This window comes from Malaclemys terrapin, chromosome 10 (assembly GCF_027887155.1).
Source record: "Malaclemys terrapin pileata isolate rMalTer1 chromosome 10, rMalTer1.hap1, whole genome shotgun sequence".
Classification (NCBI taxonomy): Eukaryota; Metazoa; Chordata; order Testudines; family Emydidae; genus Malaclemys; species Malaclemys terrapin.
Genome location: NC_071514.1, coordinates 12,837,707 through 12,851,521, shown reverse-complemented (window position 1 = coordinate 12,851,521; position 13,815 = coordinate 12,837,707). Strand labels below are relative to the sequence as shown.

At 45.8% G+C, this 13,815-nt stretch overlaps 1 protein-coding gene across 3 annotated transcripts in view; it reads left to right on the top strand.

Moving 5' to 3' along the window:
• Positions 1-13,815, top strand: part of SV2B (synaptic vesicle glycoprotein 2B) — a 107,259-nt gene that overhangs the window by 75,390 nt on the left and 18,054 nt on the right. For all 3 annotated transcript variants that reach the window (XM_054042105.1, XM_054042107.1, XM_054042106.1), the window contains exons 3-8: positions 2,338-2,518; positions 4,727-4,878; positions 7,640-7,773; positions 8,731-8,820; positions 11,316-11,426; positions 12,296-12,384. In XM_054042105.1, the coding sequence (XP_053898080.1) occupies positions 2,338-2,518; positions 4,727-4,878; positions 7,640-7,773; positions 8,731-8,820; positions 11,316-11,426; positions 12,296-12,384 (757 nt within the window). The remainder of the gene's footprint in view (positions 1-2,337; positions 2,519-4,726; positions 4,879-7,639; positions 7,774-8,730; positions 8,821-11,315; positions 11,427-12,295; positions 12,385-13,815) is intronic.

Here is a 13,815-nt window from a genome sequence, read left to right as displayed (position 1 = left end):
TGGTGTAGGTCAGTGGAATGACATTGATTTCAGTGGAATAACACTGATTGATATCAGATGACTACCTGACCCAAGCGTCTAAGCATGTCCACACCACCTCTGGGATGATTGAAAGAGACACTCGGGCAACTGTTCCTGGCCAATCATCTCCTGTATTGCATCTTCCATTGATTAAGAGAATTAATATAGGGAATTTGCTAATAGAGAAAGTTAAATCAAAGCTCCGAAAGCTGGAAACCAGACCACGCCATGACCTGTTGCATTCCCAGACTCTCTCCATTGGTTGCCTGCTGCTGGACTGACTTATCACCAAATGTTCTCTCCTTATAGCTAAACAAATCATCTAACTCTACCTGATCAATTTTTCCAACCCCTCAGGCACTGATACGCACTGTATGTAATCAGATTTAAATGCTTAACATCTGATCCTGCTGTCCTTACATGAGCAAAATGCCTGCTGGCTTGAGTGGGCATTTTGCCAGCAAAAAGACTTTGGGATGGGGCCCTTAATCTGAATATTCTATTTCCTTGCTGAAATCAGTGGATCTTAAAAAAATGAGGTGGGGTTGGAACATGGATGAGTTGGAGGGACTTGGTCTGGTGTCATAAAAAAATTAGCTCCTCATTTGGCCCCTTTGTTGGTAGTATCAGCAGAGTGGCCAAGGACTGAATGGGTCTTGGAGGCTGAATTGCCCTTCTTTCCAGGACAGAGTTGAAAGGAACATGGTGCCTAGGATGTGAGGATGCTACTGCACAGAGTACCTGTTTCAGGAGTGAATCAATTCTTTCTTCTCAATCCAGCACTTTCAGCCAGCACTAAAACTTTCTTTTCAAAGAACCAATGTTTGGAAGCTGAAGTCAGACAAATTCAAGTTAGAAATAAGGCACACTTTTTTAACAGCCAGGATAATTAACCCTTGGAGCAAGCTGCCAAGGGAAGTAGTGGATTCTCCATCTCTCGAAGTCTTCAGATCAAGGCAGATATGCCTTAGTCAAATATGCCATTGGGATCAATACAGTGGTAACAAGCTGAAATTCTATGGTCTGTTATTCAGGAGGTCAGACTAAATGGTCCCTTCTAGTCTCAGAAGTCTATGTCTCTACGAAATACAGAGAGGAAAGGAGGTGATATACTTAAAGGGGCACTCGAATGAAATATGTAACCTGCAAAGAAATTTTCCATTCCTTTAGCTCTCCTTCTGCCCTCTCCCAGTTGCCTGAGTTATCATCAACCGCCACACAGCACCCGTCCCTGTGCTCCCTCAGCACCATTTGCACTGAGTGGGGTTAGCAGATATAAGACGTCAGACTCCCGTTGTGCAGTTAGTGGCATACAGCAGGGACACGTGCATTCTAAGCTGCTTATGCCTGGCTCTGGCTGATGTGCCTGGGACGTGCTAGGGAAGAGAGGCTGCGGGCCTGGTCAAATGAGACCGCTCCTGAGGCGTTTTGTGGTGGGGGAGGGGGGAATGAGATCTCACTGAGCAAATCGGGTGTTTGTTGTTACCTGGAATTGAGTCAGAGGAGGGTCTGAGAAAAATAATATTACTCAGTCCTAATAACAGCCCTGGTAGGCAGGCATCATTATCACTGTTGTACAGATGGGCACACTGAGGCTGGGAGCAACAAACTCAAGGACACCCGATGAATTGGTGGCAGAAGCAGGAGTAGAATTCAGGCATTCCTGGCCTCTAGCTTCATGCTCAGACCACTCAGCCACACTGACTCCCTAGAGAGCAGCTCCTGGAAATAATAAACAGCCAGTTGCCTGAGGGGTTTATGTTTGAGAGCTGGGCCTACCCTGTTTGTAAAATATTACTATTCATAATGATCATTTTGTATCCTGAGAGCACCCACTATGTGCCAGGAACTTTCTAGACAAATATGATTGCAGGTTCCTCCAGACTCATGGGGCTTTGAGTGTCCAAGGGCTGGAAAAGCGACATAAGATGACTCCCTCTGAAGTAGCCTGAGGTACCATTTTGGATGTCACCAGAGGGCGTACTCCACCTGAAAGCTGATGACTGACTTTACAGTGCCTAGAAATTTGATTCTCAGATGAGTGTGTATGAGCTCATCACTAGCACTTGGTGAAGCAACTTTGGCCTGACTGGTATCTGGCAAAGGGTGCTGTTTCGCTCAAGTAGAAAGTGAATGTGACAGGCATTTAGGCTGGTGAAGTATTTCAATATTTGCTAACAGGGCCTTGGTTGGTGGCTGGTTGGGATTTGTGAGGAAGTGCTCCAAACATTGGATATCTGTGCAACATCGACCTAATTGCCCTGTATTGCACATGTGAGAGGATGTCACTCAGCTCCCTGTCTTTCTTTTCTCTAGGGTTGATAGTCTACCTGGGAATGATGGTGGGAGCTGTCATTTGGGGTGGCTTGGCAGATAAACTGGGAAGGAAGAAATGCCTCATCATATCACTCGCAATCAACGCTGCCTTTGCATTCCTCTCCTCCTTCGTCCAGGGATATGGATTCTTCCTCTTCTGCCGCCTTATCTCCGGCCTCGGGTGGGTAACACTCTCTTTAGTCCCTCAGCTCCAGGCTGAGGTTTAAGGTGGGAGAACCCTTTGTGCTAGATGAGACTGCACAATGATTTGGGATTGCCAGCTGAGGAAATGGAAGGACTGACTGGACACGTTCTACACAGCATGTGTGTGTTCTAAATAAAATGTTCACATCACCCAGGGCAGGGGTGGCCAACCTGAGCCTGAGAAGGAGCCAGAATTTACCAATGTACATTGCCAAAGAGCCACAGTAACACATCACCAGCCACCCCCCATTAGCTCCCACCCCCGGCTCCCAGCGCCTCCTGCCCACCAGCAGCCCCGCCAATCAGCACTGCTCCTCCCTCCCCACCCCTCCTGATCAGCTGTGGCATGCAGGAGGCTTTGGGTGGGAGGAGGGAGGAGCGAGGGCAAGGCAGGCTCAGGGGAGGGGGTGGAGTGGGGACAGGGCCTGTGGCAGAGCCAGGGGTTGAGCAGTGAGCACCCCCCGGCACATTGGAAAGTTGGCACCTGTAGCTCCAGCCCCGGAGTCGGTGCCTATACAAGGAGCCGCATATTAACTTCTGAAGAGCCGCATGTGGATCCGGAGCCACAGGTTGGCCACCCCGATCTAGAGGCAGCCAGGGAGAAGGCACTAGACAAGGGGGATTATATAGTTTGTTTTTCCTTAAACAAAACAATTTAATACTTGGAAAATAGACAGTCAGTCTGAGGTCTTAGCCAGAAAAGAGGTGCATAAAAGGACGCAACAGCATCTGTTCACCACTTCAGGATAAGACACCTCAAAGTTGACCTAAGAGAACTCAGTCACTGAAATCTCAATCTCCCTGATGAAACTGTGAACACGGGTGCTGATTGATGTTGACTGCAATGTAGATGCTTGTCTATACTAGGCCCTGTACTGAGATCTCTACCCATTTCATAGGCATGGAACAACATTAAGTTGGTAACTTTCAGTCACGACTGACCTGCTCTGAATCTAAATAGGTGATTTAGAGGTGAAAGGATCTGTAGCTCTCCCAAGCCATACAGTCTCCCAAATTGCTGATACAATGATATGGCTTGGCTTATACAAAGCATCAGGAAGTCACTTTGGGCAAAGGCAGAATTCCAGAGCTCACTCTTTATAAATTTCCATGCTAGTAATAAGGAGAGAGGGGAGGGCCCATACCCTCTCATTTATAGTCATTTGGAACTTTGCCTTGTAAAAGGTAAGCTTTTGTTCAGGAGAGAGAACTTGTTTTAAACCTTTGACAAGAGGCTGCAGATTTCATTCCCCCCTTATGCTAATTAAGCCAGGAATGACCCCACTGATGTCAGTAAGGTTACACTGGTGCATGTGATAAGTGAATTTGGGCCCATGGCCAAGATTTTCAAAAGTGCCCAGTGATTTTCAATGCCTGGCTCGAGACACATTTTGGGGGACTGATTTTCAGAAAGAACTGAACACTGAATTTGTGAAACTCAGGCCGTTTATGGTGTCTCCGTTTGGACACCCCAAAATGGAGGCACCCCAAATCGTTTGAAATCATTGGCCCATTTTAAAATGGTTAATTCCAAAATGTTTCTTAGAGCTTCAGAAATATTTCCAAAAGTTCGTGCAATCCCAGCACTCCTTGGCTCCTCCCATCTCTGAGTCATGAGGCAACTGAGCTACTATGACAAGATGGTGGAGGGGATGTGGAAGGGGTATTGCAGAATGGGTCCTTCCTTGGGTGGACTGGGTCAAATTTGGCTGGAGTCACTAGCAACCAAAGGCTGTTATTGCCTGGCTGTTTGCTGCCCCAGTGAAATGAGTTTACGCTCTCCTGTGCAGTTCTCCAGTTTCCTAGGGCAGAAGCATCCAAATCACAAATGCTCTGCCGAGCATATCCATGTCCCCTCGAGGCCAGGTTAATTCGTTTTGTTAAAACGGGAAAGTAAAATCAACTTTCTGCTTGTGACAAGCTTCCTGTGCATCCTTCATGTTTAAGAACAACCCGGTATGGGGAGCTTGATATTCTTCTCTCATGACTCCCTGAGTAGAGAGTCTGTGAGAATCGCCTAGAATTCTAGTGAGTTCCAGAAAGAAAAGCTGCACTCCCCCTGCGGGGCTGTAACTCTAGAGACCTTTACTGTAAACGAATCCAAACCTATGAGGCTCCAGATGTGCTGGTGACACCTGTTTGGCAAAGTCCTTTATTCTTCCCATGTGGTGTTTTTTCTCCTCAGCATCGGGGGATCCCTCCCCATCGTCTTTGCTTATTTCTCTGAATTCCTATCTCGTGAGAAGAGGGGGGAACACCTGAGCTGGCTCTGCATGTTCTGGATGATCGGTGGCATTTATGCCTCTGCAATGGCTTGGAGCATCATTCCCCACTATGGTAACTGCCTTGTGCTTTCGGTTACAGATAACACCACATCCACACCACCCCTGCGCACACAGCTATAAGGACTTACAGTTAGTGCATGGCAAGCTGGACTGTACATCTACAGTGCACTCACCTGCTGCAAACTAACTGCCTGCTTGGACTCTGCCATTATGCACTAAAAATTCCATAATGCACTTCGACCTACTCCCGTTTCAAATTGGCATAGATTAATGTGCACCATGGAAATCTTAGTGCATGGTAGCAGGGTCCACATGGCCAGTTAGTGCTTGGCAGGCTAGTACGTTGTCAAATTACACCCCAGCTTGCTGCGCACTAACGGTTCGTATAGACTAGCCCTCACTCATTAACAACATCCCCCTCCCCCATCTGGTGGGCTATCGATTCTTAACATGATCTGTTGCAAGTTAGCCCTGCAGCTTCTGTGGTGTGTAAAACCAGAGTCCGACACACTTGTACCAACTGCAACCAAACTCACCCCTGCCATCCTGGAACTTTCAAATCCCACCTGCCTTTTTACAGGAACTCAAAGATAATCAGTGGAATTCATCCTGCAAGTCAGGACATCCCCAGAAGGACAGGAAGGATTGTCTAGCCCAGTGGTTCTCAAACTGGGGCCGTTGCTTGTGTAGAGAAAGCCCCTGGAGGCCGGGCCAATTTGTTTACCTGCCCTGTCTGGCTGATCGCAGCTCCCACTGGCCGCGGTTCGCCACTGCAGGCTGATGGGAGCTGCTGGAAGCGGCGCGGGCTGAGGGACGCACTGGCTGACGCTTCCAGCAGCTCCCATTGGCCTGCAGCAGCGAACCACGGCCAGTGGGAGCCACGATCGGCCGGACCTGCAGATGGGACAGCTAAACAAACTGACCCGGCCTGCCAGGGGCTTTCCCTACACAAGCGGTGGCCCCAGTTTGAGAACCACTGGTCTAGCTCTAGCATTGAAGACGCTATTGTGATTGGGGCCCTACACATACCAATGATAGAGAGAAAGTGAATGATTGATACTTAGGCAGGATGATGGGTGATGGCTCCTTTGTGATAAAAGCCTCTAATACATCACACGTTTGGTACTGCAGATTATAAATGCTGGCCTCTCTCTATGAACGGTCAAACCCAGGACCACAAATCCACACATCCCTGAATTTGGGGATAGGTTGACTCAGGTAACTTCATGGCTCGTGTCCATGTTGACTGCAGAGCTGAGCTAAGCAATTATCAATAAATTGTAACTCTGCTGAACAATAACATTGGGACGGGGGGCTAAGCAGCACATTATCAAGGTCAGCACATCCCACCATGTCTTAGCCGATACCAGTGTATTTGGGGTAATTTTTGTGTGTGAATATGTCTCCCTAAAACCTAAATTTGCTGGGATCACCTCTGATTTCTACTGCTTTTCCCATGGTGTTGAATATGGTAATTCTGAAATGTACAATACTACTATGAGGAACAAACACCTGCATGTCACATAGTTTTCCTGGTAATTCATTTGCATCCCCTAGGAAAACATCAGACTTCACTATCTATTGAGAAAGATTAATTCCCCCAGTATCCAGTATTGCCAACTGTTTGCAAAATCTTGTTTGAGAAAAGTAGGACAGTCCAAAAAGATCATGAAGAGGGACTATAATATCCACCCACCCATCTTACAAGCTAAAACTAGCCTCCGTATTTAGAAACCTTCAAGTTTTGGCCAGAAACAGGCTGTTGGAACAGACATGTAAACTAGAGTGAAATGGTGTCAGGCTAACGCACATACATTATTTGCAAACATGGTTTTAAAACCCAATCCTTTAAAGGGTAATATTTAAATTTTGCAGATGGTCAACATTGTCTATGTCACATGTTGTAGCATCTGAGCCCCAGGTTGTACAGTTTTTCCTTTCCAGTATCCCTTTGTTCAATATTGTCTTGGAACTCAATTGAACGTGTGTAGCATTGTAGTTGATACAGTTCTCATCACTGCAAAAGCTGTAACTTGGTTTTTTTTTTTCAATATTATGAGCCAGAGTATATTATAAAGAAACATTTGAAATAAATGTCCTCCCTGAGATCTGACTGTGGGAAGACAAACTGAGAAAGAAAGAATTTAGATTCATGATCTTTTTGGTGTGTCTTTGATTAAAGTTTGATTGATTGCACCCTCCCAAAAACCTGCTTTGGTCAAGCTGCCATTTGAGTTTTAAAGTGTCTGTGCTGCTCTCAGACTCCCTCGTGCCACTTGTTTGGTGACTATGGGGCTTGCCTGCCCCTGCTTCCTTCTCTGTAAAATGGGGACTAACACTTCCCTTACAGATATGTTGTCAGGCTGTCTCATAATTGCTCTGGAAATCAGAAAAGGGCTATGTATTAGAAATTCTCTGTAATGTTATGTAAGGAGGCCACAGAAGTGTAATAAAATATGTCAGTGGATCCCATGTGACCCATGCCACAGTATCCTTAGTTTTATTGCATAGCTCACTTCCAGCCTGATTTCTAAATTTAAAGATAAAGGAAGATTTTAAAAAGGCAGGCACTTAATAATAACCGATTCCATTGTCTGTGCTGAGCACAAACCCAAACCCATAGGCTGTTATCCATCTGACTGTCTGATGGAGTCCACAAAGGAATTCATTACCAGGCATAATAAATCTTTCATCAGATGGGACTCTGTCAGCCTATCACCATCTTGCACAGAGCCCATACGGTCCAGTGGGTATCTGAGAGAGAAATCTGACTAGGTGGACAGAATTTTCACTCTGGCTTTTGTTGTTCATAGGCTGGGGTTTCAGCATGGGAACCAAGTATCACTTCCACAGCTGGAGGGTATTTGTAATCATCTGTGTTCTGCCCTGTATCTCTTCATTGGTGGCACTTAAATTCATGCCGGAAAGTCCACGTTTTTTGCTAGAGGTAAGATGATACATCTGAAAACTATACTTCAATATCAATTAACAAAGGAGGCCTGGTCCTTGCATGTTTCTGGCTAACTCTTCACTGCCCTCTCCCCAGCTCCCTGGCCACACACCCACATGTTGGCTTGCCAGTTTCATTTAAATCTTAGAGACTCTCTGTATTAAGGTGCTAATCACATACTTTCATCGTATCACTTTTTAATGTTGACATCTGCATTGAACAACAAGCAAAATGCAGACCCCTGGGATTCATAAACCCATTAAAGGGTTTGCGTACCTGATTAAAACACAAGCACGTACCCTTTGGAAATGTAATTAGTAGAGCTGGGCAGGAAGAGGAGTGAAGGGCAAGAAACAGGAGCAGGATAAAATACGTGGGGAGTTGGATCTCAGACCCAGCAGGGGAAGTGCACTACTCACAGAGCTGAAGAGACAGCATATAATTATTTATTATCACCTTGCACTTATTGTACATAGTACCGTTCACCTGAGGCTCTCAAAGCAGCTGACATACACGGCTTAAACCTCAGACCCCACCGCGATGTATGTAAGTATTATTTATTCCCATTTTATAGATGGAACAACTGAGGCACATCAACTTGCCCAAGGTTACACAGCAAGTCATTAGCAGAGCTGGGCAGAGAACCATGTTTCCTGACATACCCTCTGCTTAGCCTGGAGACAACACTTTGCCTAACTCCCACCTCCCAAATAATAATTACAGAGTGGTTTCCTTCTTCTACCACAAAACTACTGCACAGTCAGCAAATATAAACCTTGATGGTTCAGCCTTCTGCCCTCTGCTTCTCCCTCCTCAACACACGATGCGGCACAGCCCTGCTCCATTACACCTGGGCCTCCAGAGCTGGTTCCCTGTGTCAGTTTTAAAACCACATGACTGGAGACCATAGTATTTAATGGCTGACTTGAGATGTTCTTCCCTTGGTCTTTCCAGATAGGTAAACATGATGAAGCCTGGATGATTCTCAAGCAAGTTCATGATACCAACATGCGGGCCAAGGGGGAGCCGGAGAGGGTGTTTACGGTGAGTGTGGTTTCCTTCTGGAAAGCAGTTAGTTCTACTGTGGTAAAGGGGTCACTGGCACATGGGAGTCTTCATATGCCAGGTGTTGGTTTGGAATCTACTTTAGTAGGCACCAGAGCTGCCTTATTCTCCCCCCTGTGGTTTCCAGCTTCTCACACACTATGTGACCTCCAGCAGCCAGGAGGGAAAATGGGAGAAGATAAGGACTGCACACTTCAGGCCATACACAAGCCTTGTTTTGCTGTGCTCAATCCCAGGAAAGTCGCTGGGAGTTGTATATGCATGGGGATAAAGCACAGTAGATAGCCCAGCAGGTTTCCAATTATACTCAGACATCTAATTGCTCTGTTCTAGGAGCAAAGTAAACGAGAGGGACATTACTCATGTGGGAAATCCGGACGACTCCTTTCTCCATTCCAGCTTCTAATCAAACTCTGATTAAGCTCCATGTACTTCCTAATGAGCTTCCCAAACCCCATCTGCCTGGTAGCCAGCCTTTAATCTCTCTGAAGGAAAGTGAGGTGAATGATTATTACTCACTAGGCCAATGCTCAGAGTGAAAAATTTGAACTGGGCAGAGTCTAATTTAGTGAGTTTAGAGAAGGCGTGTGGTGGGGTTAATTGTAAATCGCAGTGAGTGTGTTGTAAACAGTGAGTGCATCAGCTAGGGAATGCTCCTTGAATTAGGTTGTTATGTCGGAGAAGGCACATACCCTTAAAGGAAGGAGGGAGGGAAGAAAAATGTGGCTGCAGAATTCAGCTTTATGGTGCAAAAAGCCCGATTAACTGGAAAGAGGAATTATGGAAGAACACTGTCCATAACGAATGAGCCCATCAATAATACAAGAGATTAATTTACTGTACCTCCAAGTGGGCTAAGACTCCAAGGTCAGAAAATGGGCTTAATGAGCCTGAGCTATTTCCAGGGCACAAGCTATTTGACTGCTGTGAAAAGAAAGAAAGAAAGAAAGAAAGAAAGAAAGAAAGAAAGAAAGAAAGAAAGAAAGAAAGAAAGTGGTCTGCTCCTGTGAAACTGGGATGGTCAGTTATGCTGCAGATCTATAAGCTGTGGCAAACAGGACGCTGCATGTTTCAGATGCTCTCCCCTCTGCTGCATGCCCCTTATTAAGGAGCTGTCCCCACCTCTCACCTTTAATATACAGCAGCAGCCTCAATGCACACCAGCTTCTCTCCTACTTGCACTGGGATAAGCCGGGCACATTCGTATTGTAATGTGAGACTGACCATCCTCGAGGATTTAGGGCCCCCTGTGCCAATGCTGCTCCTGGATTAAAACCATGTATTGTCTGTCGCTCCTGTGTCAACTCCACGTGTACCTGCTCCTGCATCTGATGATCGTAAAGGCATCTGCTCCTGTTAGGACTCAGTCTGTCAAACTATACTGCACTCATGCACACTTATTATTCCAGCTAATGATGTCCTATTTGCCAGGTGTCATAATGGGTTGAAACATTGTACTTCAGATTTGGAGTTTGGCTGTTGAATCAAGAATTACTGAAACCTCCTGGCACAGACAGACAATGAGCTCTCCTTGCCTTGTACTTTCCACGTGAAGTTGTATTTTGCTAATTGGCAGCAGGAGTCAGTCAGTCATGCACCAGCTGTTACTGGGACAATTCCCAGATCTGACATTTAAACAGTTCCAGTCAGGAGAACATAGACACTATCTTATCGAGCTGGGTGAATCATTCATACTGAATGAATTATTCAGTGAATTTCACCTCTTTTTCTGCATGTGAACAGATTGTGATTTTCTTGAATATGTTCTTTACTCAAAATTATTCACCAAATACTTTCTGTGACTGATTCCTAGGTTATAACCCATTCACGAGCACTTACTTACAAGTATTCAATATTCAAAATTCAGGCTATTTTGACTGGACAAATTAGTCATATGGTATGTTTCTATTCCCTGATTGGATGAGTTTTCTGATGCAAACATACACATTTATGCACTCAGAATTGACTTTCCACAAATGTTCTTCCATTGGCACTTAAAATTTACTGTGTTAGAGAATGCTTTTGCCAGTTGCATTTGAGAAAAGAGAACATGAAAGCAGTTGAAGCAAGTTTGTTTAAAACTGTATTAACTATTCACTGAAATTTTTTAGCAGTAATTATCAGCTCTAATTACCAGGCAGATTCTTAAAGACATCAAGATCACATAGTGTATGCATGTTAGCTTAACGTGTTGGGTGTTAGAATTACATTTTATTATCAATCTAATAAATGAAGGTTTGAGGTTGATGTGAAAAATTTGAAATGTGTCACAGAGAGAGAGAGAGATTTTTAGCCCGTGAGAAAAACTCAGTATCCAATGGCAACACATCAAGAAAAGATAGCAGGTGAAAATTCTGTGGCAAACATCAGAGAAGATTGCTGTGCAGGAGGCAGAGAAGGGATTGTGCTGAAAACGGAGAAATGATTGAATCCATCCAGGGTCAATTGCTGAAACTTTGGTTTGCGTTTTTCAGGTTGCCCACATCAAAACTCCAAAGCAAATAGATGAGTTTATTGAAATCCAGAGCTCAACAGGGGCATGGTACCAGCGCTGGTTGGTCAGATTCACGACCACATTAAAACAGGTATGGAGCATGAGGACCATCCCACAAGAGATGTATTGAGATTCTGATTCATATTCACAACATCCCTCGGGTTACTATGTAGGATAAATGGGCCTGGGCTCTGGTAGCATTTGCTATACTTCCCCCACCCCCTATCCTCACCCTGCCTCTTCTTAACCCAAGCCACCAATGAGTTCCTGAATTGATATGCCGTATATGGCTAAAGGAAGACCTCGGGGTCAGACCACAGCATACAAGTATCTGATTTCCCTTCCACTTGCACGAACAGAGATGCTCTGCTGGCCAGACCTAAGAGAGAATACCATCCCCAGTGAATGAATTAAAATTCTATCTGCTTAATGTTGCTGCTTGCTAAGGCTGAGTCTCCAGGATTATAATATAAACATTTTGGCCAGCTACGGATTTCACACCTGCCGTTCTACTGCCCACCACAACTGCCCAGAAATTCACAGCAGCTGTGGGGTTAAACCTAGATTCTTAGGCTCCAAAAGCACAAGCTCCTGCCACCTGAAGTAAAGAAGAATCTCCCTTGGTTGTTAGCAGTCTAGATTCTATGAAACACAATTAAGCAGCTCCAGATTCATTTAGTGGAGGGCAGTGTCACACGTACACACTAGCCAGCTCATTACAGATATGCTTATACTGAAGGATACTGGAGCAAAGCTTCATGAACATTGTCCCCTCAGGTCCTCATACGTATCTCGTGAAACATAGTTTGGAACAAACACTGGGATCTAAGCAGATCATCCACTTTCCCTAAATGAGCTCTCTTCACTGTTAATATTAAATTCCTGACCTGCCCAGAAATGAATCTTTCAAGATCTCTGCTAGGATTTCTCTGTGACTGACCCCTTCCTGTGGATTTGTAGATCTGGGACAACCTGTTGTATTGCTTGACAGCCCAGTACAAGATGAATACACTGATTCTGGCTATGGTTTGGTTTTCAATGGCCTTTAGGTAAGTCACTTCTCTAACTTTCTCAAGAAACAGTAGCCATCTGAGGGCTTATGTGTTGCAATCAGGGTCCATCTACAATGAAGTGTGCTCTGAGTTTTTGTGGGATTAACTGTGCATATAAATAAATTATTATGAAAATCAAATTTTGCCCCCTTGATCCTATTTTAAAGAGACAGAGCCCGTGAAAAACTAGGCCAGGGGTCGGCAACGTTCGGCACGCGACTCACCAGGGTAAGCACCCTGGCGGGCCGGGCCAGTTTTATTTACCTGCTGACGCCGCCAATGGGGCGAGCGATGTGCTGGCCGCGGCTTCTCGCCGCCCCCATTGGCCCGGGACGGCAAACCGCGGCCAGTGGGGGCCGCGATCGGCCGAACCTGCTGTGTCAGCAGGTAAATAAAACTGGCCTGGCCCGCCAGGGTGCTTACCCTGGCAAGCCGCGTGCCGAACGTTGCCGACCCCTGAACTAGGCCATGGTCTGCTAAGTATCTATGTTTTACTCAGTCATCCAACTGCCCATAACACAGAGTTTAGTATACCTTGAACAAACCAGGCCTTGGGGAAGACGGGTTAGTACTGCATGGCTCAGTAGTCTTATATGGAGCCTTTCACTTCTAGGTCCCTCGTCTGAATCCTGTGTATATTAGTAGTGTCGAAAAGTAATTGCTACCAGCTGGCTGGCTATTCATTGGTCTGTGTCAACTAAGTGGGTGGATTTCAGTCCACTTAAGAACAAATAAGTGTCCACACTAGGGACACCACCCCCTGATCTGGTGATAAAGATGAGCAAATAGTTCAGGAGTCGGCAACCTTTGGCACGTGGCTCGCCAGGGTAAGCCGGGCCTGTTTGTTTACCTGCCGCATCTGCAGGTTTGGCTAATCGCGGCTACCACTGGCCGCGGTTCGCCGCTCCAGGCCAATGGGAGCTGCGGGAAGCAGCGTGGGCCGAGGGATGTGCTGGCCACGGCTTCTCGCAGCCCTCACTGGTCTGGAGCGGCGAACTGCAGCCAGTGGGAGCCGCGATCGGCTGAACCTGCGGACACAGCAGGTAAACAAACCGGCCCGGCCCACCAGGGTACTTACCCTGGCGAGCCGCATGCCAAAGGTTGCCGACCCCTGAAATAGTTTATAACAAAAAATGCTTTGTCCTTTTCTGTGCATAGAACATCTATGGATGGATCATGGCTTTCTTGAATACAACCATGATTCAAAAGTATTAGAAAAAATGTTAGATGATTTTCCTAAGCTCTGTGGCATGTACTATGCTATTTAATTAGTCACATACAGCACATGGTCTAGTTTCTGATCCTTGTGCAGATGAATGTAACTCACAGCTGAGTATCAGAGGGGGAGCCGTGTTCGTCTGAATCTGTAAAAAGCAACAGAGGGTCCTGTGGCACCTTTAAGACTAACAGAAGTATTGGGAGCATAAG